The 20,526-nt window shown below is 42.2% G+C and overlaps 2 protein-coding genes across 3 annotated transcripts in view; one reads left to right on the top strand and one right to left on the bottom strand.

Moving 5' to 3' along the window:
* The first annotated feature begins 1,075 nt into the window (after positions 1-1,075).
* On the top strand, positions 1,076-11,356 carry PTGER4 (prostaglandin E receptor 4). Its single transcript, XM_059493178.1, has 2 exons — positions 1,076-1,963; positions 9,195-11,356. The coding sequence occupies exons 1-2, from the start codon at positions 1,130-1,132 to the stop codon at positions 9,786-9,788; spliced, it is 1,428 nt and encodes a 475-aa protein (XP_059349161.1). The 5' UTR covers positions 1,076-1,129; the 3' UTR covers positions 9,789-11,356.
* Positions 11,357-14,873: 3,517 nt separating this feature from the next.
* Positions 14,874-20,526, bottom strand: part of TTC33 (tetratricopeptide repeat domain 33) — a 44,338-nt gene continuing 38,685 nt past the window's right edge. For both annotated transcript variants that reach the window (XM_059492567.1, XM_059492569.1), the window contains exon 5: positions 14,874-18,162. In XM_059492567.1, the coding sequence (XP_059348550.1) occupies positions 17,818-18,162 (345 nt within the window). In that variant the 3' untranslated portion in view covers positions 14,874-17,817. The remainder of the gene's footprint in view (positions 18,163-20,526) is intronic.

Genomic DNA, 20,526 nt, shown 5'->3' with positions numbered 1-20,526 from the left:
ACAGTCAAGACCGAACAAATTCTCGGTACAGACACACAAATGCATGCCTTGAACGTACACTTCCTGTGCTGGGACCCACACTAACAGAGGCCAGGAACAGGCAGCACAGCAGATCTTCCCCTGGGCAGCGGACACGCCGCCCCGATGCCGGAGCATCGGCTGCCGCCCGCCCTGTGCGGTGTCTCACTGTCGCACCGCGCCCCTCTCTGTGCTGCGCGGCCGGGCAGCCCGGGGTGACACGGGCTGGGGCCGGCACACGGACAGCGGGACCCTCCCCGGCTCCTACGCTAGAGCGCGGCGGGCCGGGCAAGCGGCAGCCCCGCTCGGCGGCAAACGCCGTCCGGGAGCGGCCCTTTGGGCGGAGCAGCCCGCGCTGGCACCGCGGGGCACACGGGCCGCCCGCTCGCACAGGTGCCCTCGCCGCCCCCGGCCCGGCCCGGCCCCCGCCCGCCCCGCGCAACCTGCCCTGCCCTGCCCTGCCCGGCGCGGCCAATGGGGCGAGAGGGCGGGGAGCGGCGGCGGAGCGGCCCGGGCCGCCCCCGCCCTCCGCGGCGAAACTCGGCGGGAGCGCCGCGGGGACTGAGACGGTGCCCGCGCCCCGCACGGCCCGCACCGCTCCGCGCAGCGCAGCGCAGCGCACCGCCGGCGCACCAGGGGATGAGCCGCGCTTACCGAGCTCCGGCACCTTCTCTCGCCGCCCCGAGGGCACCTGGAGCCGCCGCCCCAGCGCCGCGCTGAGCCCTCCCCGGCGTCGGTGCGAGCGAGAGGCGGTGAGGCGGCTCCGCTCGGCTCGGCTCGGCTCGGCTCGGGCCGCCCCGATCCCCCTCCGGGCTGGGCGCGGAGCGCTGCGGCAGGAAGAGGCAGCCCCGGCTCCCTCGGCTGCGGTCGGTGGTTGACGGACGGCACCCCGGTTCGGACTCATTTTAGGACCTTTTTTTTTCTTTCTTTCTTTACCTGAAACAAACCACTTTTTCTTTTTTTTTTTTTTTTTTTTTTTTTTTTTAATAACTTCTCGCGCATTTGAATTTTTGCTTTCCCACTATACAACCCTCTCCCGTGCCTTTCTCGGCTTCTCCTTTTCGGACCCGATCTTGCCGTCTCTCAGCTCGCCAGCTGCAGCGTGGGCATCATGTCTTTCGACCCCACCACCACCATGTCACCTACGAACGGCTCGGCCAACGGGACCGCCAGCGGGGCCGAAGGCGGGAAGCCCCCCACTATCCCCACTGTCATGTTCATCTTCGGCGTGGTGGGCAACCTCATAGCCATCGTGGTGCTCTGCAAGTCCAGGAAGGAGCAGAAGGAGACCACTTTCTACACGCTGGTCTGCGGACTGGCGGTCACAGATCTCTTGGGGACTTGCCTGGTGAGTCCGGTCACAATTGCCACTTACCTGCAGAACCGATGGCCAGGAGGAGAGGCACTGTGTGAGTACAGCTCCTTCATCCTCCTCTTCTTTGGTCTCTCTGGCCTCAGCATTATCTGTGCCATGTCTATAGAGAGGTACCTGGCCATCAACCATGCCTATTTCTACAACCATTACGTAGACAAGAAGCTGGCAGGGCTCACACTCTTTGCCATCTATGCTTCCAACGTGCTGTTCTGCGCCCTGCCCAGCATGGGGCTCGGCAGATCTACTTTGCAGTACCCTTGCACTTGGTGTTTCATAGACTGGCGAACAAACGTGTCCACCCATGCAGCATATTCCTACATGTACGCGGGCTTCAGCTCCTTCCTGATCCTGGTGACTGTGATCTGCAACATCCTGGTGTGCGTGGCCCTCATTCGCATGCACCGCCAGTTCATGCGACGCACGTCCTTGGGGACAGACACCACCTCCAGCCGTTTATCTGACTTTCGCAGGCGCCGGAGCTTCCGTCGGATGGCTGGAGCAGAAATCCAGATGGTTATTCTGCTCATTGCCACTTCCCTGGTCGTGGTCATCTGCTCCATTCCTCTGGTGGTGAGTAACATCATGCAACCCTTCTTCTGTTCCATCACCCTTACTTCAGAATATTTTCTTCTCCTAGTCTGTTTGTCAAACAGATTCCTGTTGGATTAGGTGCTTATTTGTGGCACCTGCAGTTGGTGTCACAAATTGTTACAAAAACTCAATGGCTGCTAGCATACATGTGTGGTATGAGAAAGTTGAGTAGATTTACATTTACACAAAAAGAAACCTGCTTATCCCAAGACCTGGAGTCCTTTACCTTTTACTTGATTAAAATAGAGTGCCAAAAATCTCAATAATCATTTCACTGTTTAACTGGAATCCACATAGTAAAATCCTGAGTGCTAATGACACTTTAAAGTTCACCTGCAAAATTAATTTGTGATAAGTGAGGCTTGGGGCTGGCCTGGCTGTTCAGTGTGTTTTTAAAATGTGCATGCTGTTGCTCTAGGGTGCAAGAGTCCCTGATGTGTAGAAGGAGGACAGAGTTGTGTTCACTTGGCACTAGCAACATACAGAGCTTTTCACAACCAAAACCTAAGCTAAACTTCCACTCCTCGGGGATTCCTGCCCCATCTCTGGGGTAGATCCCACAGGCATCCTTTCAGGAGTTCCCCGCACAGTGGGAGGAGTGAACTCAGTGGAACCACCTGTCGGTGTGCTGCTCACTGAAATGAGTGTTGGAGGAATCTGGGCCCCATAAGCCTTGAGATCACACTGAAATGTCAGACTACATTACAACTAACTGTGTGCTCATTTTCTGAAAAGACTGATACAATTAGTGTTATTAAATTAAATACGCAGGATCCACTTTTTTCTATTCTTCCACCTTATCTTCAGGAAAGACAAAAAACTCAAATCCACCAGCTATAGGCAGAGTTCTTACTTGCCAATAGCCATCATAAAGCTTCTAAAAAATCCTATCCTACTCTGGCTCAGAGACATTAAACAAATAGTTGGCTTGCCTTATTTGCCATCTTACAAAACACTGTGTAGGGACTAAAGCAGTGGCTGTCAGACAGAAGGTGTTTTTAGAAGGACTTTTTAAAGGAGGTTTCTTGTCAGTAGGGTGATAACTCTGTCATAGAGAGGGGGTGCCATTTATGTCAAATAGATCTGGCCAGCTGGAGATGCAAAACAGTGAATATCACTGTGAGGAAGTTTGGAGAAGGGCATGTGAACAGGACTCGGTGTCAGCGAGTCTGTCCCCCTGCTCAGAGGAGCTGTGATGACAAGGGTTGGTCGAGCTGCCACATTGCTGACAAACAGGAGCCAGTGCAGTGTGCTGTGCTGCAGCACCAGGGTCCCGGCCGTTGCCAGAGGCCATCTCCTCTCCTTCGGCGTTGTCACTTGTGAGTGGCTAGGTGTGACCGAGCGTGGTGCCGTGTGTTCCTTGCCTGACATGCAGAGGAGGTTGAGAGGTGCTGCCTGAGCTGCACACAGGGTGTCCCCGGGAGGAGCACATGCCTTAGGCAGAGGAACTGTGCCAGGCTGCCCTGCAGTCCAGCTCCAGAACGGCGGGACTAAGCTGACTCGCGGCACCAGGATGTATCAGGTGGCCAAAACCTCGACAGTACTGCAGAGAAACAGTACTTAATTTGATTAATCTAGCATCAAAACAGCTACTTCACAAGAGAACAATATTGCATTTTTAAAAGAGGTGCTTGGTAAATACAGAGATTGAGTTCTCTGAATTAAATACATTGTCATACTTAAGCAGCTTCAGAAAACAAGCTAAGCCTTATCCTGTAGCAAAGCAGCAAGAGAAGTGCTGAGAAGTCTGAATGTGAAATGCAAAATGAAATAGTTTATATTCATTTGCACCTAGGCGGTCTTTTAAGTAATACTTTAGAAAAAAAAAGGAGGGGGGGGGGCAGGAATCAAGAGGGAGGGTTTACCAGAGAGTGAACTGGATTGTTGAGAGTTAAAATTAATGAACCTGGGTAGGGCAAAAGGTTTATTATTTAAACGCTAGCTAGTGAAAAACTTGTATATAGCAGAAGTATGTGAAGGTGCAGGTGATAAAGTTGTATAGCTCTCCCAGACCTTGATTTCACTTCATACAGAGGCAGTGTTACCTTGGGAATGTTCACATAAGTTAGCTTTTACCTGGTAAAGCAGTATGTATTTTCTCTATCTAAAATGACGTAAGAAACTCATTTCATTTAGATGAATGACTAAAAATAAAAGGAAGTTTTTTCTAAAAAAAACAAACCCAAATAACCACATATATACACATCATCACAGTGTCCAGTGTTGTTAAATTTCCTCATTGTTAAGTACCTTTTTTAAGTCTTTTGTCTCCCTCTGTGGGAATAAGCCACAGCCACTTGTGCTGCTTTGTGCCATGGTGAACTGCCAGGTATGCTGCTGTGTTAAGCCCTCTGGACGCATGGACACTGAGGTTAAGAATGGGGAAACTCAGAAAAGTGACACCCTTATAGTATAAATCCCTAGAAAGAGCCACTAGGCGAGGTAGGTAGATTACTAATATAGACTAATACGTACTAATGGACTTACATTTTCATGACTCGGAGGAGTTTTAAGGAGTCCTCAGGTCAGCCTGGCAGTCATCAAGAACCATAAAAGTGATGCCAGCATGATTCAGATACACAAAGCAGGCTCAGAGGGTGCTTTGTGACTTAAGTTTTTCTTTTGATGAGCTGACTTTGCACTGATGATTTCAGCTCAATAAACCATCAAGTAAGCCAAAGAAAAGCAACTTCTGAAAGAGACACATAAACTTTTAACATTTTAGAACAAACACTTTCTAAGATAGTAAGATAGGAGATAGGGTCAATCCAACAGGAGTCACTTGTTATGGTTTGATAGAAAAAAATTTCAAGACCTGAAGTATTAAACAGCCCTGAAATAACTGAGTCAGAGATAACAGCAGATTTTAATAATGAGATGCTTCAGCATATGATTTCCATGTAGGGTAATTTAGAGTTTTAGTGATTATTCATAAAACCTGCAAAAGTTTAAAGTAACAAGTGCTGTAACAAAATTATAGGGGGCTATGCAAAATGCTGAATGAACTTGAGAGAAGGCTGAATAAATATATCGAGGAAAAAAAGATGAATGAAAAATAGATTTGTGAGGGAAACTTTATATAAACTGGTGTGTTCTCAGTGTGCAGAAGGGGATGTGAAAGACATGAATCTGACAATAGTTTAAAAATCAAGTAAGAAAAACACGTAACTTACGTGCTGACTCGTGTCTTGACTCCACACGGCTTATGTCATCTCTTAAAATATTTTGAGCTTTTTAGAAGTTAGAATTGCATAGTGTAAAATGTAGGGAATAAGCTATATTATGAGGGATTTTGTCAAGAAGAGAGCAGAAAGTTTTATCTGGCCTTTCTGAAAACACCAGGCTGTTTCAAGAGTAAATAGGCACACACTACTCAAAGTCTGGAATTCATTCCAGCAGTCTGTCAAATACTCTTAAAATTTTTAAGTGTGATCTTCTTCTCATTCTGACCACTGAACATTGTTGTTGAGTTATTGTGATATGAAGAATAAAACATAATATTTCAGGGTGTACATCTTGTTGATTACATTAAATGATTAGGATTTTCTAACTTGATGTTTAATTGATCTAATTGGCTTGGCTTGGCTGGTTTCAACTTTTGAGTATCAGGGACTGTCCGTGACCAACTGCAAGGTGTCAGGCGTGATTTTTTGGCAGCAGAGTAGCCACCAAGCAGACAGTAAGATCTTGAAGGGCAAAGGTTATTGGCTTGTGGAGCTGCAAAACTTGTTCCTGCTTACTATCATATGTTTTTTTAATTTATCATATCAGCATGTGGGGAGATTCTGAGGGCAGGTGGAAGCTGTGGAAACAATTACAAGTGTGACTGTAACTATAAAAGTCACTTTATAATGCTTCATAGGATTAGGAATCATGACTTGCATCTGTAGTTAGTAAAACGGAAAAGCACAAACAGCACAAGGACTCTGATCCTACAAGTGCCTGTCTGGAGCATAAACTTGAGATACCTTCGAGCTGTGTAGTTCTTAATTGCAAATAAACTGCTATTACTCTTAAGATATATTGTCTGAATTCTACAGCTGCAAACTTAATATACAAACCCTATTTTTTCGAGATCTGAATTGTTCTAGTTTGCTTCCTTTTTTAATTAGGATTTCAAATTGCACAAATCCAAGCATCAGATTAGATAATTTAATTAGCATCGCATTCCACTTACTTGGCACTTGCTTAGAAGATGACAGGCAATATCTTTTATTGTGCTGCCTCCTGCAGCCGAGGACTTGTAGCCAAAAGAGGGTACATCTCTTGCTGTAATTTTAAGTGATCCATTACTAAATGTTGTTTCACCAGTAAGTAAAGAAGGATAAGACGTTCCTACACAGATAAATTTTTACTCTATTGTGACTAATGTAAGAAAACAATAGGTCTTAACTGATAAATGCATATGACATTCTGGGGAATCCATTTTCTATGGAACTCTTCTGGGAAGTAGAAACAGTTTTGTACAATCAGAGTTTTCACTGACTAGGTCCACTCTGTGAATCGTTAACCTCCACATGCTGCTTAGCTGTCAAAAGGAAATACAACTAGCAGAAATAGCATAAAAAAGGTGTCCTGTACCATTAGCAATAATCCTTTTCAGCCAGAGTGAACACTGGGAGACATTTTCGTCTTTCGATATAGTCTGCCAGGTAGCAGAAAGAGGTGGAATAGGCACCTCAATTTCACGTGCTGCTTATCAAAAGAACAATCCGACTATTAAATCACTGATGTGTAACTATAGCTCTGAGTTTAAGAAAAAAAAATGTAAGCTAGGTCTCCAGGTTGAATTGAACTTTGTATTTCTTTAGCTGTCTTCAAAGTGTGCCTTCTGGTTTTTGTGTGGTGTGAGTGGATTTGCTATACACATTAGGCATATACTCACGTATACATTATACATCTCTGCACATTATATATATATATACACACACATATTGTACCTATGGACACGTACATTATACATATCTACACTTTATACACATACACACATACATACTGCACATATACACATACACATTATACGTGTCTACACTTTACACACATAAGCACATACATATTAAACATGTGTACACGCGCACCTCATACATATATTCACATTTTATACATGTACACAAATGTTATACAAAGACCCGCACCCGCCGCGGGGCAGCCGCGCCATCTAGCGGTGTTGCCTGGGAGCAACAACTTATTTGTCAGTAATTTATTTAATAATCCTTTATTCACAGCATAAATAGGGAAAGCTGCTTACAGAACAAACAGTCAAAGTCTTAAATAACATAATAAAATTAAGATCTTATAAATAAAATTATAATTAAAATTAATAATGAAAAGTACAATTTTTTTCTGAATATAATTTATATTGTCTGAAATAGTTTAAAACAAAGTCAAATATTAAAAGAAGGAGGAGAGTTTTTTAACAATTTTTTTTCAAAAGCCATAAAAATAGGTTAATCATGCATAGGAATACCCTTTGAAGCACCTGAAGGGCATGTTTGGCCTAACAGATCAATAAGAAAAAGAAATTAGTAGTCAGAAAGACATCTGCAGCGTGATAAATCATTATAAAAGTAACTGTGGATAAAACTGGTATCACTATATTGCTTTATAAATTCAATATTTTCCCATATCTTGAGTTCAGTAGGTTACCCATAAACCTAGGGAAAAGTACTGAGAAAGGAAATATACTCAATCATCACTTTGACAGTCTGTTTGAGAGAGACTGTAGGTGCAGGGCTTCCACAGAGGAACTCTGCGTTATTCTAAGCATACCATTGATAGCTTTGGAGACTATCCCATCTCTGAATACTGGCAAGGCTGAATGCCACCACATTGCCCTCCTGCAAGAAAATTTCTCAAGAATTGAGAAATTTTCCATCAGACTTGGATGGCTTCACATGGAGGACTTGTGAGAGCTGAGCTAATTTGGCTCATTTATTTAAATTCTTGCTTGCCTCCATGACTGTAACCTCATCACTAGGCAGGCCTTGATTCATTTCAGGAGACAAGGATAAGATTCTAAAAACCTCATAATTTTGCTACTAGATTTTTACTGTATCAGATAAATATATAATTAAGGGATCTATTTTGACTAACCTGAAGGAGCCTGAAGTAAAGAGAATCTTCCATTATTAACTTTCCAGTGCCTTTCCTAAGCCTTTCTCTAACTGGACACTGCTTAGGTCTTGCTAAAATGGAGAACAGCTATTTGAGACTAGTCAACACAACAAATTCCTGTGATGCCATTGTGGACTGTACCTTACAGCAGCATTTTTTAAAGTGGCTTCTTAACAAGGAGAGAGACAGCTGAAGAAAAACTAACAGAGTAAGCTGAAGAATACATTTCTATGTAGAAAACAGGGCCCTTCAGTTTTAAAATTTGTGCATGATAAACTAGAATTGCTAATTAAATAGTCACTTCACACATCAACTTCAACTTAAACTCTTAAACTCTTGACCATTTCATCAGTATTTTTGTAAGTAAAACCAAAATGCTGGCTGTACAGGAGAAAAGTGTACTCTAGTCCAGTGCTGAAATAATCTCATTATCTTGGCCAGTTAAAAATCTCCTAGCTGGGGGAGTTGTCTTTTTGGGGGTTTTTTCCTCCTTTTCCTTTTTTACATTTCTATTTTTCTAAACCATGCTGCAGCAAGCAAACACTTGTGGTTATATAAACAGTTCCAGTAAGGACAGGTGCCAGGAAAATACATTTCTAAACTTGGGAATCGACAGCTCAGGACTTGCCTACAGAGTCTGGTGTACTTGGATTATCATGTGTGTTTCAGTTCATTTCTAAATGATTATTGTTAGAGGAACTGGTCAGGTCTCCCCAGTCACTTACCTCTTTGCAGGTTGCATGAGATTTGAGGTATACCAAGGAAGCAGGATACAGGTCTATGTCTTTGTTCCTGGGAAATTTTAAAGACGCCAGCCAAAATTTGGAGGTTCAAGGATTAAATATGAGGTGAAGGAGAGAAAAAAAGCCAGTCTTTTTCTACATGTAACGACCATGTTACAATTTTCATCTGGTTTTATTTTGCTATTTCCATAGATGAATTCATGGTTGCCAATCTGAGGTGCCTAACTGTGCCAGCCTGCTCTTCTGTTGTAGGTTACACCTGCAAATCTAGATCTCTGCTTTGAAGTGTAAGCTTTTCTATCCTGATGCAATTATATAATTTTGTCTTCCTTTCCCCCCTTCTCCTTGGGTAGGTCCGTGTCTTCGTGAACCAGCTGTACCGGCCGCAGTCGGTGGAAGATGTCAGGCAAAACCCTGACCTGCAGGCTATCCGCATTGCCTCGGTGAACCCCATTTTGGACCCGTGGATCTACATCCTCCTCCGCAAGACTGTGCTCAGCAAAGCCATCGAGAAGATCAAATGCCTCTTCTGCCGCATCGGGGGGGCTCGGAGGCAGCACTCGGGGGGCAACTTCAACTGCGTGGACGGGCGCAGGACCTCGTCGGCCGTGTCCAGCCAGTCGCCCTCGTTCATCTCCCGCGAGCTGAGGGAGATCAGCAGCACCTCGCAGACGCTGCTGTACCCCCCGGAGCTGAGCGAGAGCGGCGCCGGGGGCCGCGCGCTGCTGCCGGGCCCCAGCGCCAGCTCGGCGCAGTCCGACACTACGTCCGTACGGACGCTGCGCAGCTCCGACACCTCGGACTCCTCACAGGGACACGACTCCGAGAGCGTCTGCCTGGTGAGCGAAGCCAGCTCTGGTGGCGGGGCCAGCTCTGCGCCCAAGAGTGGCCCTCTGCAGGTCACCTTCCCCACAGAGACATTGAATTTGTCAGAAAAGTGCATATAGATAGCTGTGACAGGCATCAACCCTGGGGATACTTCCTGGTTCATTGGAAAAACTGGTGCAATAGATAGGTGTTCTGCCTATTCGTGGGAGGAGGGGTTCAGCTGTGCCTCAAAGGGCTATTTTTGTCTTGCTGTGTGATGGGTACGTTTCCTTTAGACTACTGAGGACTGTGTGGAACAGACATTGCACTTGGGCCCTGCATTGGAAATGGTACAAAGCAGGTCTGATGGGACTGGAAACATGAACTGCCTTGTCTTGTAGGACACAGGGGAGCTACTGTGCCTGTGGAAATAGAAAGACCCCATCACTTGCTTTTTTTGCTTTTTTTCTTTCCCTTTCCAAGTCTGGTAGAATTGTTATTGCTCCTTTCCCGTGGCTGCTCAGCTATCAAGAGTTTGAGCTTCTGGTACTAGAGCTGAATCTGAGGCAGCTGCTAGTTACTGGACACAGCTACTTTGAGAGCTGCCTGCAGTAGGATTTTAAAGTGTCTCACTAAAGCATGAAAATGTGAATTTTTATCATTGTATATATATCAGGATTGAAAATATTTAAAAGTGTATTCTTCTCTATGAGAAGGTTTGTTATGAATACAAGGTATATAGAAATGATTGCCAGCCTTCTCTTCCCTCAGTATTTCCTGCTGATAAGGCATTCTTAGCTTAGATTTGTTGTTCATGCTAGATTCACAGCTGATGAGATAATTCTTGAGCTGAGAATACATAAGCACTTTCTGAGTGAAATGGGAATATATGCCTTTCTAAGAGAGAAAAAGAAAACACATCCTTCCAGTTAAGAATATTAGTTTTCAGTATATGTATATACTAAAAAAAAAATCCGATTTTATTTATGCTCTGAGAATGTTTTTCCGTGTAACACACACGTGCCTGTCTGAGTACTTTGGCCCACAGTCTGCACACCTTAGGCACACACTTAACATTGCCCATCAGAGTGGTCCCTCTGCTGCCAGGGATACTCCTTACATGTAAAGTTAAGGACATATAGAAGTGCTTTCAATATCAGGGCCTGAAACTTTCAACTCCTGGTTAATAGTCTTAATATTCACTTTAGTTAAAGCATCACTGATGTAATAAAGGTATTTTTTCATAACATTTATCATTTTACTTTAAATAGTAAATAGAATTTTATGACTGTGTAATCTGATACTCCATCAAATAAGTGTATGAAACCATGGAAGCAGAATCTTCATTTAAAATATAGATTATATAGACCTATATCGCAGTCTTAAACACCTTGAAAAGCATTTGTTGCTAGAGTTTTGATGACAAACACATCACCAAAACCAGCTGTTAACCACTGACAAAAAGGAGTTTTGTGTTTTATGTTGTAAGGGTTAGATCTTGTTCCAGAAATACTGTGTATCAAAATAATTCTGTACAGAATTTGGGGGATGTTTTGTCAAATACAAAGCATGTTATGTTGCTTAAAGTGTTTTAGATGTGAATGCTACATTGTAATGAAAATCTTGAGCCTTATGTTGATATGTTTAAGTAGTTGTACCGACCAAAGCAACTTTGGGGATCACAATTAAATGGAAATGTTCTGCTTGATCTCAGATGTCTACATGAGTGCCATTCAGTGCCAACTCCTTGCCTTAACAAGCCTCCCATCTTGGAATGCTTTGCACTCAGCTACTGCCAAAACATACTTTGTCCTGCAAGTTTCCAAAACACCACAGCATGATCACCATCAGCAAGCAGCAGCTGTCTTCAAAACTATCCCCAAGAGCACTGACATAGAGCCACAAAATATCTTTTTTTGAACAAAGACATTTTCCTTTGACAGGGGAGGAGTTGAGCTTGTTTGGCTTCATACATATAGAAACTGAAGTTAAATTTCTACACAAATATTTGCAGCAGCAGCAGCCACTTTACACCAGTTAAGCTGGAGAACAATATTGCCCAAGCTCCTACTGCAGCTACAGATTTGATACAGATCTACAGATAAAAGATCTGCCTGAATTCCTTGCAATTAAACCACCTCACTGTGGTCTGTTGCTTACTAGTGACCAACAAATAGCACAGACTCACCATACTTCCTAAAGCAGGAAATAGCACCTGGCAGAGCAGGAAGGTGGGACTGCCACTGGCAGGTAACGCCACATTTACCAATATGCTGCCACACCCTTGCAGCTGGCCCACGGCAGCACAACAATATTATTGGTACTTTATGCAGTGACAGAGTTGAATATCTACAGTGTGTAAGTATTTAAATAAGCAAGGCCTCGCTATTTTTAAAATTATTTCATTAATATGCCTTTATTACTCCTTGTCATCATTACTAATGAGAACTACATGTGGTGTGAAAGAATTTTAAGCAAGAATAGACCATCTTAAGTAGCTTCCCTTAGCAAATGGGATAGGCCTGAGGTCCGCCTGCCCCCAGGGTTCACAGTGTATCAGTAGTGGACAAGACTCATTGTCAGCATGAACTCCCTCAGAAATTAGCTCCATGATTCCCAAACAGCCCCACTAAGTCTTCTGAGCAGCACTGGAATTGCCTGCCACAGCCCCGTGGCAGTGCACAAAAGCAAAATCAGAGCACCTCTGTTGCCTAGTTGCCAACACAGATGAGCGTTCAGGAGCAGTTGTGCAGGAGAACTGGGCAAGTGTGCCTTTTTATAGGGTGACAGTAGTGACATCTCATTCATCTGCCCCACGGTCCCACTCAGGCTTAGCACCTTCCTCCAGTGCTGACCACAGACACATTACTGGATACATTCCTCAGCCTCCCTGAGCTTAAGAAGTCTAAAATAAGGCTACAAGTTTGAAGAGTCTAATTTGCCACATGGACGTTAAAAGGTTATTTTCTTGCTAGGTATTAGGAGTAGTTTCCATATATACAAAAGTGTTTCCTTTCTCACACATCAATATTTCCCTTATGTTCCCAAACCCCAGAGGTCCATATCCCCTCAGAACAGCATTTCTGTGGATCAGAACTCCATCCACATTCCCCACTCCTCTGTGTTCACAGAAAATGTACTGATTCAACAACTTGTCATAGCAAACTTGTATCTCTCAAACTCTGTCCACCCTGCTAGTCCTGTGACTGGCAGTGCCCCTCCCTCACTTCCAGCAGTGTCCTGCCCACACATCCCAGATCTCCGCTTTGCTGAACCCTTCACAGGGACACGGCTAGACCTCCAGCCCTGCAACCACACCCCAAACCCTTAACCCTTCACAGGGACACTGCTAGACCTCCAGCCCTGCAACCACACCCCAAACCCCAGCCCAAACTCAATTTAAGCCCCTGTCCTGTAGCAGGGCTTGTAGGATCCACCCACCACAGGCAAGATGAGAGCCAGTATCTGTACCAGACAGTGGTTTCTGTGAAGATCTGTGATTAGTTTGAATCTCTGATCCATGGTAAGTTATCCTTATGAACAGTTAAGGGTGTAGGATGTACTGTCAAAGGGCTTGGGCTGTTTTAAATCAGGCTCACACATTCCTGCTGTTGGGAACACCCGGGCTGCCTGACCCGAACTGGCGCTACAGGCCCAGTGCCAATGCACTAACAGGATCAGTGTAATCTGCTGTCTTCAAATGGCACAGCCAACATCCTAAGTCAGAAAGCTTTTGAGGTTTTATTTTTGCTGCCAGACACAACAGCAAACCTGGTCCACTTAAGGCAGATTTAATATTAGAGCTACCAAATACCACCAGGCCTTTGCACTCTAGGCCCTCCTCTAGGCCTGCCAGCTTTACAGACCTAGAAACTCAGTGAATCTCCTGCTTTATGAAACCAAAGGCAGCTCAATCCCCACATCTAATCACTCCTTTTGATTATTTATCCTTTACAACCCCTACAGCTCCTAGCCTTGTGGCTCTTAGGCAATCAGCCCTGAAAGCAGTCACCCATGCCCATCAGCCCCTCCTGCTCCAGAACCAGCCCTTCTGGAGACAGGACAGCCCAGGGACTCCAGCACATCTGGGAACACCATGTTAACATGACAGTGACTGACAGCAAACACATAGCTCCTGCAGTCTGCAAACAAACCAAGCCCCCATGCTTCTGCTTTCCTGTGCCCCAGTCCTAACTACAGTCATAGTTTTATAGCTATTCTGTGAACTCAAAAAATTAAAGATAGCATCTCAATGCTAGTATTTTGCCTCCTTTCCATTGGTTTTAGGATTGAGAGGGAACTTACCTTGTGTGTGCAAGCAAGTTTCCAGAGCTCTCTGATCTTGATCTCTAAACCCAGAGCAAACTGCTCGATTTGGTTTTTATCCCTCTCCATGACTACTTTTAAAACCCACTATCTTACTGTATTATCAAGTAGGAGTCACTGTTGAGTTACCTGATCCTTATTCCTTTTTTACCCTCTAGTATTGTCAGAAAGGATTTCTTTGTCTCTCAGTACGTTTAAGGTTTTTAAAGGTATTTATCTCTGTCTAAGAGAGTGGAAGTCACAGGCCTGGTTTCAGCATTTTAGGTTATGCCAGTCAGTCACCTTGAGCTTCCTCTGTAGTCAAGGGAAATAATTAGGCACCTTGGGAGGCTGATTCAACTCATTCTGATCCTTATCTAACACAAGGAAAATGAGTGGCCGTGTGAGGCTGTGTATTTCTTTCCACTGTATAGAAAGGGACTCAAAGGGAAAATTATATCTGAATGTTTTACTGTAGTTTTTAAAATCAAACAAAATGAATACATCTAACCCAGTGTTGTTCTTGAGCTTTCTTCTTGAAAGCAACAGTTGAGCATTTTAGTATGTGATTCATATGGAAGGCAAACACATGAAAGCTGCTGCAGTCACTGCCACTAATGATGACAGACAATAATTTTTTTTAATATAATATAATATCAAAGAAGGACTGTGTTTCACTAATATCCTGTTTTGGATAACATCTCCTTTTGCTCCATCTCATGTGGATATCCCTGAAGGGTTTAAAAGCTCTGAGCATCACTTTTTGTTAAATATTTTTTCCCAAGATGTCTTCTTTTCTTTTTTACTAAAACAAATTAACATGTTCACCAGAGACAAAAGCCAATTATTAAATGAGGAACATTCAAGAATGGGAAATAACACTTATTTTTGTTATAACCCAAAGAACAAACAGGCATCACTAAGCAGCAACAGCCAGGATTTTATTCAAACCGCAAACCGATCCAGAAAATTACATACATGCAAAACATGGCACGCTGTACAAAACCAGTGTTGAAATCATCTATATTTGAACTTTTCTCCAGTTTGAAAAGAGTGCCCCAGGAACTTAACTGCTCTACAAAACACTACAGTTCTGACAATACCTAGAATTCATAACCAAGCTAATCAGAAGGAAAATACATTTAGTATATGAGATGGAAACCACTACCCCTTGAGCCCGGCGCAGCCTGACGGTGCAGATCTACACCCCTTCAGCAGTCTGGCCCTGCAGTGCTGAAGTCAATAGGAACTTTGTGAATCATTTCAGTGGAAACAGATTCTGTGATAACACAGGCCTCTGAGAGAAGGGCAGCAGTCTTTCCTGTATGAGTAAAGACAGAACGCTGACGCAAGTACAAAGCGCGAAGAAAGAAAAGATGAGGTGGATACGGCCAAGCTCCTTCAAAATGAAAACGTACCCTAGAGCATCTCACACATCTCCTTTTCCAGCCAGAGAAGATCTCTTCTTTGAAGAAATCTGTCCAAATCCCTCTCATGCTAACTCTTTCTAGATTGTATTAAGTTGATAGAAGAAAGATTAAGAAATCCTTCAACTCCAATAATTTAAACTATCAAACCATATCTTGATCAAGTGCCTATCCAGTAAGCATTTAAAATAATTCTGAAGCTAATGAAGAAATAAAAATGTAGCATGATGATGTTTTACATTCCTAATATATTTATGCCACTGTAGTTCTAATTATTTTCAATACTCAGAAGATAGTAAAAGGTGTGATTGTGTGTGAATGTGTGCTCATGCAAGCACAGATCTAAAAATTCACAAATACAAAAAACGTTTTGGGGGACTCTTGCAAAACTTAATGAAAACTTAGTACAACAGGGCAATTAAGTCTTTTTAAAAAACTGTACGTATCCTCTTAAACAAAGATACTCTGATACCAGATAAACAGAAAGTATGATTTGATTTTTCTGCAATGCATTTTCCACTGCAAAAACACTATACTTCTCAAGCAACATAATTTTCTTTTAAAATGTGTTATTTTGAAATTAGAAAATGGACTTGAAAAGTGCAGATGACTGATTTCAGAAGTTTCACTTGTCTACAAAAGTATCTATTATCATACAAAATTTTATCAAAATCAAGTAAAAAATTACATGTTCCCAAACTGAATTCTTCAGGAATTCCTCAGCTGACCATTTTTTCCAATACTGTTAGGATGTGATCATCTCTACGACATCTCCAAGACAATGAAATGAGAACAGTCTCAGCACAGAGCACATCAAAGAAACAGCCTGATTTCACTTCTTTGGATTTCCTGTGTGAGGAGCCAATTGCCACCTTCCCCTGAAAAAAAATCAACATTAAAAAAATTTCCTAGGGTATGCCTCATTGCCCACCACTGCATCCAAAATCCAAAAGGGATAAAAAGGAAGACTCCAGCAGCACTGTCCTACAAAACTCATTCTTTCCCCTAAGAGCATACTTTCAATGGCAGGTCATAAGAATTAGGAAAAGCAAATTGACTCCTTTTATCAGATTAGCCTCACTAGGAAAAAAAGCCCCAAATACAATACAATTCAGTCATATTTCCTACTCCCACCATTCTACTTTTGGTGATGTCTGTAGCACAGCACACAAGATAAGAAAAGGCCAGTTTCAGTCACAAACAGTAACTTTCTCCTTTTCTTTCTTCTGGTGAAACATTTAGTTGTAACTAAGCATTCAGGGCTTTGGTTGGTAAAGCATTTCCTTTCATCTAATCAGAAGTGTTTAACCCACACACCGAGGAAAGCAACATAAAGGTTTCAATAAAATAATAATCCATCCCTGCTTCATAGGAAACTTTCTCATTGAACAAATAATCTTAATGAAAACAAAGACTGTCAAGAACAGAAAAGAGTTCACACTTTTACTGGAAGAAAAGAATGTTAATTAATAGTGATTAAAATAATTTTTAAACATCCCTTTTTCTTTTTGTGCTGGTTTTGGCTGGGATAGAGTTAATTTTCTTCAGAGTTGCAAGTAGGGGGCTAGGTTTGATTTATGCCAGCAAATATTGTTAACACACAGTTGTTTTTATTACTGCTGAGCAGTGCTTGCACAGGGTCAAGATCTTTTGCTGCTCCTCATCCCACCCCACCAGTGAGAAGACTGGGGGTGCACAAGAAGCTGGGAGGAGACAAGCCAGAACAGCTGACCCCAGCTGACAATAGGGATATTCAATCTCACAGCACAACACACAGAACTGGGGAAAGAAGGAGGTAGGGGAAGGGAGAGCATTCCGAGGGTCTTTCCGAGTCACACGTGATGTAGCCTTGCTTTCCTGGGGATACCTGAATGCCTGCCTGCCCATGGGAACTGGTGGGTGAATCCCTTGTTTTGCTTTGCTTGCACGTGCAGCTTTTGCTTTCCCTATTAGGCTGTCTCCACCTAAGCCCACAAGTTCTTTCACTTTTACTCTTCCAATTCTCCCCCCCCATTCCACCAGGAGGCAGTCAGCTGAGTGGGGCTGAGTTGCCAGCTAGGGATAAACCACAGCACTTTTACAGTTTAAATAAAACTTTCCTAATTACTGGGAAAATGTACACATTAACTTGTAAAATTATGAAATACACAAAGATGAAGCAGCTGTTAGAATGCAGTTAAGCATTTAAACATTACATTTGTTCATAAGAATTTAGAATTTTTAGAATCAACTCTTGGGTTTCTTTTTCACAAGTACAGATGGAACAACAACTCAGGTCATTGTTGTTTTTAATTAAGGAAAGAAAAATAGCTTCAGTTCTTTAACTTTTGTAGGCTATCCTACCATTTAATAAAAAAAGAACAAAAACAAAGCAAGCAAAATACAATAAATAACAGCAGTTCTTAAAATTATGGGTATGACAACTCATGAGGTTGCCCTACCGGGCCCTGATGAAAAGGGTTTCATCAGGAGTTGCAGAACAATTGTCCTGCTCAGTAACAGTCTCTACTGTGCCTGAAGCAGACACAATCACCATCGTTTTAGCTGCTGAAAGAGCCTTCTCCTTCTCTGCAATGGCAGCACCGACTGCCACAATTTCATCACTTTCGAAGTCATAGTCTGCGATTGACTCTTGTACAAGCTCTTTTGCCAGGGCTTGCACTGACTCAGTCTTTGTGGCCTTCTGCTGCTCCTGTAGTTTTCTTGCCCAGGAAAGGTCTTCCTTCCATACTTCAGGGTTCATTGGAAAGATGTGTAAGGATACCTGGAAACTTCGGATTGCCTATAAGCAGAAGAAGGAAGAAACAAGGATGCGACATTTTAAAGCCTTCCTTTTTCATAAAAATTGACAACAACAAAAAAGATTACATATATCATTTGAGCAAAGCCAAAAGCCATTTTACTCCTGTCTTTTTTGGAGGAATCCTCCCTTATCTTGGTTCAATAGCAGACTGACCCCCAAACAATTGTGTCTGAAATTACAAAAATGCATTAATAAACTAGGAACCTGGCAACAAGGGCACAAATAGAGAGTTCATATATGAAAAACAATGCTGTTACTAAAAAGGTAATGGAAAAGTGGAATAGGATGGTTTCCTATTCCACTTTTCTCTCATCGTCAGATGTACATAAGGCAAAAGCAGACAGAAATGGTTTAAAGAAATACAGAAAAGGGATGACTGGAATTTGAAGCATCACTGGTATTGCTGCCTTTAAATTAGAATGCAGTTGTTTCACATACAGACTCAACAACACACTAATACTAGCCACATGGCAAAGAGTTTCTGTAATAGGCATATGGTTATAAAAACACATAAATAAATGCACAGAAGGAGCCAAATGAACTCCAAACTTCGAGAGCTGCTCTAAGAAAGAACTTCTATAATCTATAGATTATAATCTTATAAACAACATAATACTAGTAGAAGTAAGTGCACTTAGTGAGGCTTCTCCTTTCTTTCAATTCAGCTGGGAAAATATTCACAAATACAAATCCTCAACAGAGAGGCTGTGAATTTAAAAACAAAGAAATGTGACCATCAAAAATAAGATGTTGCTACAATACCAGAAAAAAGCTACACCAAGAATTACAACTGTATTGTCTTTTAGTTATCTTAACAGTGGTCAAGGCTGAACCTACCTCCTCAAACTTAGGTACATGTACACAAAAGCATGAGTGTATTTCACATTTATGACTGTACAGTCAGTTATGAAAATGGGTCACCTTACTGACAAAACTCTTTTCTGACATGCACAAAAGCCTCCCTGTAAGATGGGAAAACTGTGATGATATGGATTGGGATGGTATTTGGGAAGAGTTCTGGCAACGTGAATATTAAAACCTTAAAGACATATGGTGAATCAGAGTTTACTTATTCTGTTGTAGTTTATAAACACTTAAAGCATGCCAAATAATTTGGAAAATCACAACTTTTCTTCTGCACTGACAGAAACTAATGGCTCATGCTTCTGATGGCACAGATGAATATATGGACTCCATACGATGCGAACTCAGAAGAAAGAGATACAAAATCAGATTTAAGATACTATCAGTATTACTGCTGTTGTAAGAGGCAGCCTTTCAATTTCCAGAGAGAAAAAAAAAGCTTGATTGTTGGTCCACAGCCAGCTCTGATGTGCAGGAGCATGCTGAACTTTAAAGAGAAGAAGAACTGAAGTTTAGTTCTTGTAAAACAGTGTCATTTTATTCAACTTTGCTAGCTTTTCATTTTCAGGGACACATGAAAAACAAGTAAACACTAAATGCTTATTTTTGTATTTCTGTTGAAAACAAAATATAAACAAAGACCATCTGCTTTTAAGCTTTCCATGAAAGCCAATTAAAACCTGTCTATATAGTTATGTTCATGCACAATAAATAACATTTGGTAAGTGTCAAAGCTGCTTTGATGATTCATACAATACAGCATAAAAAGATCATCTAAGTAAATCTATTAGAAAAGAGTTTTTGTGCTTGATATTTTTACAAAGAAATAACAAAATATTAAAGTAAGTTTTAAATGATGCAAAAGATCAGAGGGATTATTTTAAAGCAGCGATGTAAAACTGAAAAATATACACTTGTCATCCATTTGAAATTTTATGTTGCCACTGGAATAGTGCCCTAAGCAAGTAATTTCTATTATGAAAAAAGAAAATAACAGTGGTATTTTTAATTCTTCCCCTAATGGAGATGTAAATCTCCTTCTCAAATTTCCTGTTGCATTGTAGGAAAACACACTGACACTACATAAAATCAATATTTCTAGCCTCATTTTAAAGAGGAGCTGTGATTTTAGAGACCCTGCATATAAGGACTATAGGATTTTTTATTAGTACAGTCATGTATCTGCTTTTGCTTCTGTAAGGAAGTGCAACGTAAAACCTTCTGCAGTACATTCTTCCCTGTGGAATTACCGTATTTCAAAAATCTGTACTTTTGAAGTATCTTACATTTTTGTCTCACTAAATAGTATTCTGTAGCAAAAAATCTTCCATTTGTCCCTTGAGCAGAGTCTCTTCTGCTGCTTTGCACACCCTTCAAGTGTGAAGGGCAATTCTGATCAGATTGCACTTTTTTAAAACACACGGACTTACTAACTGTCACTATATATAAACCCCCAGAAAAGCCAGAATTTTAACAGGT

This window comes from Ammospiza nelsoni, chromosome Z (assembly GCF_027579445.1).
Source record: "Ammospiza nelsoni isolate bAmmNel1 chromosome Z, bAmmNel1.pri, whole genome shotgun sequence".
Lineage (NCBI taxonomy): Eukaryota > Metazoa > Chordata > Aves > Passeriformes > Passerellidae > Ammospiza > Ammospiza nelsoni.
This window is presented reverse-complemented; position numbering and strand designations above follow the sequence as displayed.

Coding starts and splice junctions, on each gene's coding strand:
- PTGER4 (XM_059493178.1), top strand. CDS start 1,130: ATGTCTTTCGACCCCACCACCACCATGTCACCTACGAACGGCTCGGCC. Junction 1,964..9,194: donor TCTGCTCCATTCCTCTGGTG/GTGAGTAACATC, acceptor CTCCTTGGGTAG/GTCCGTGTCTTCGTGAACCA.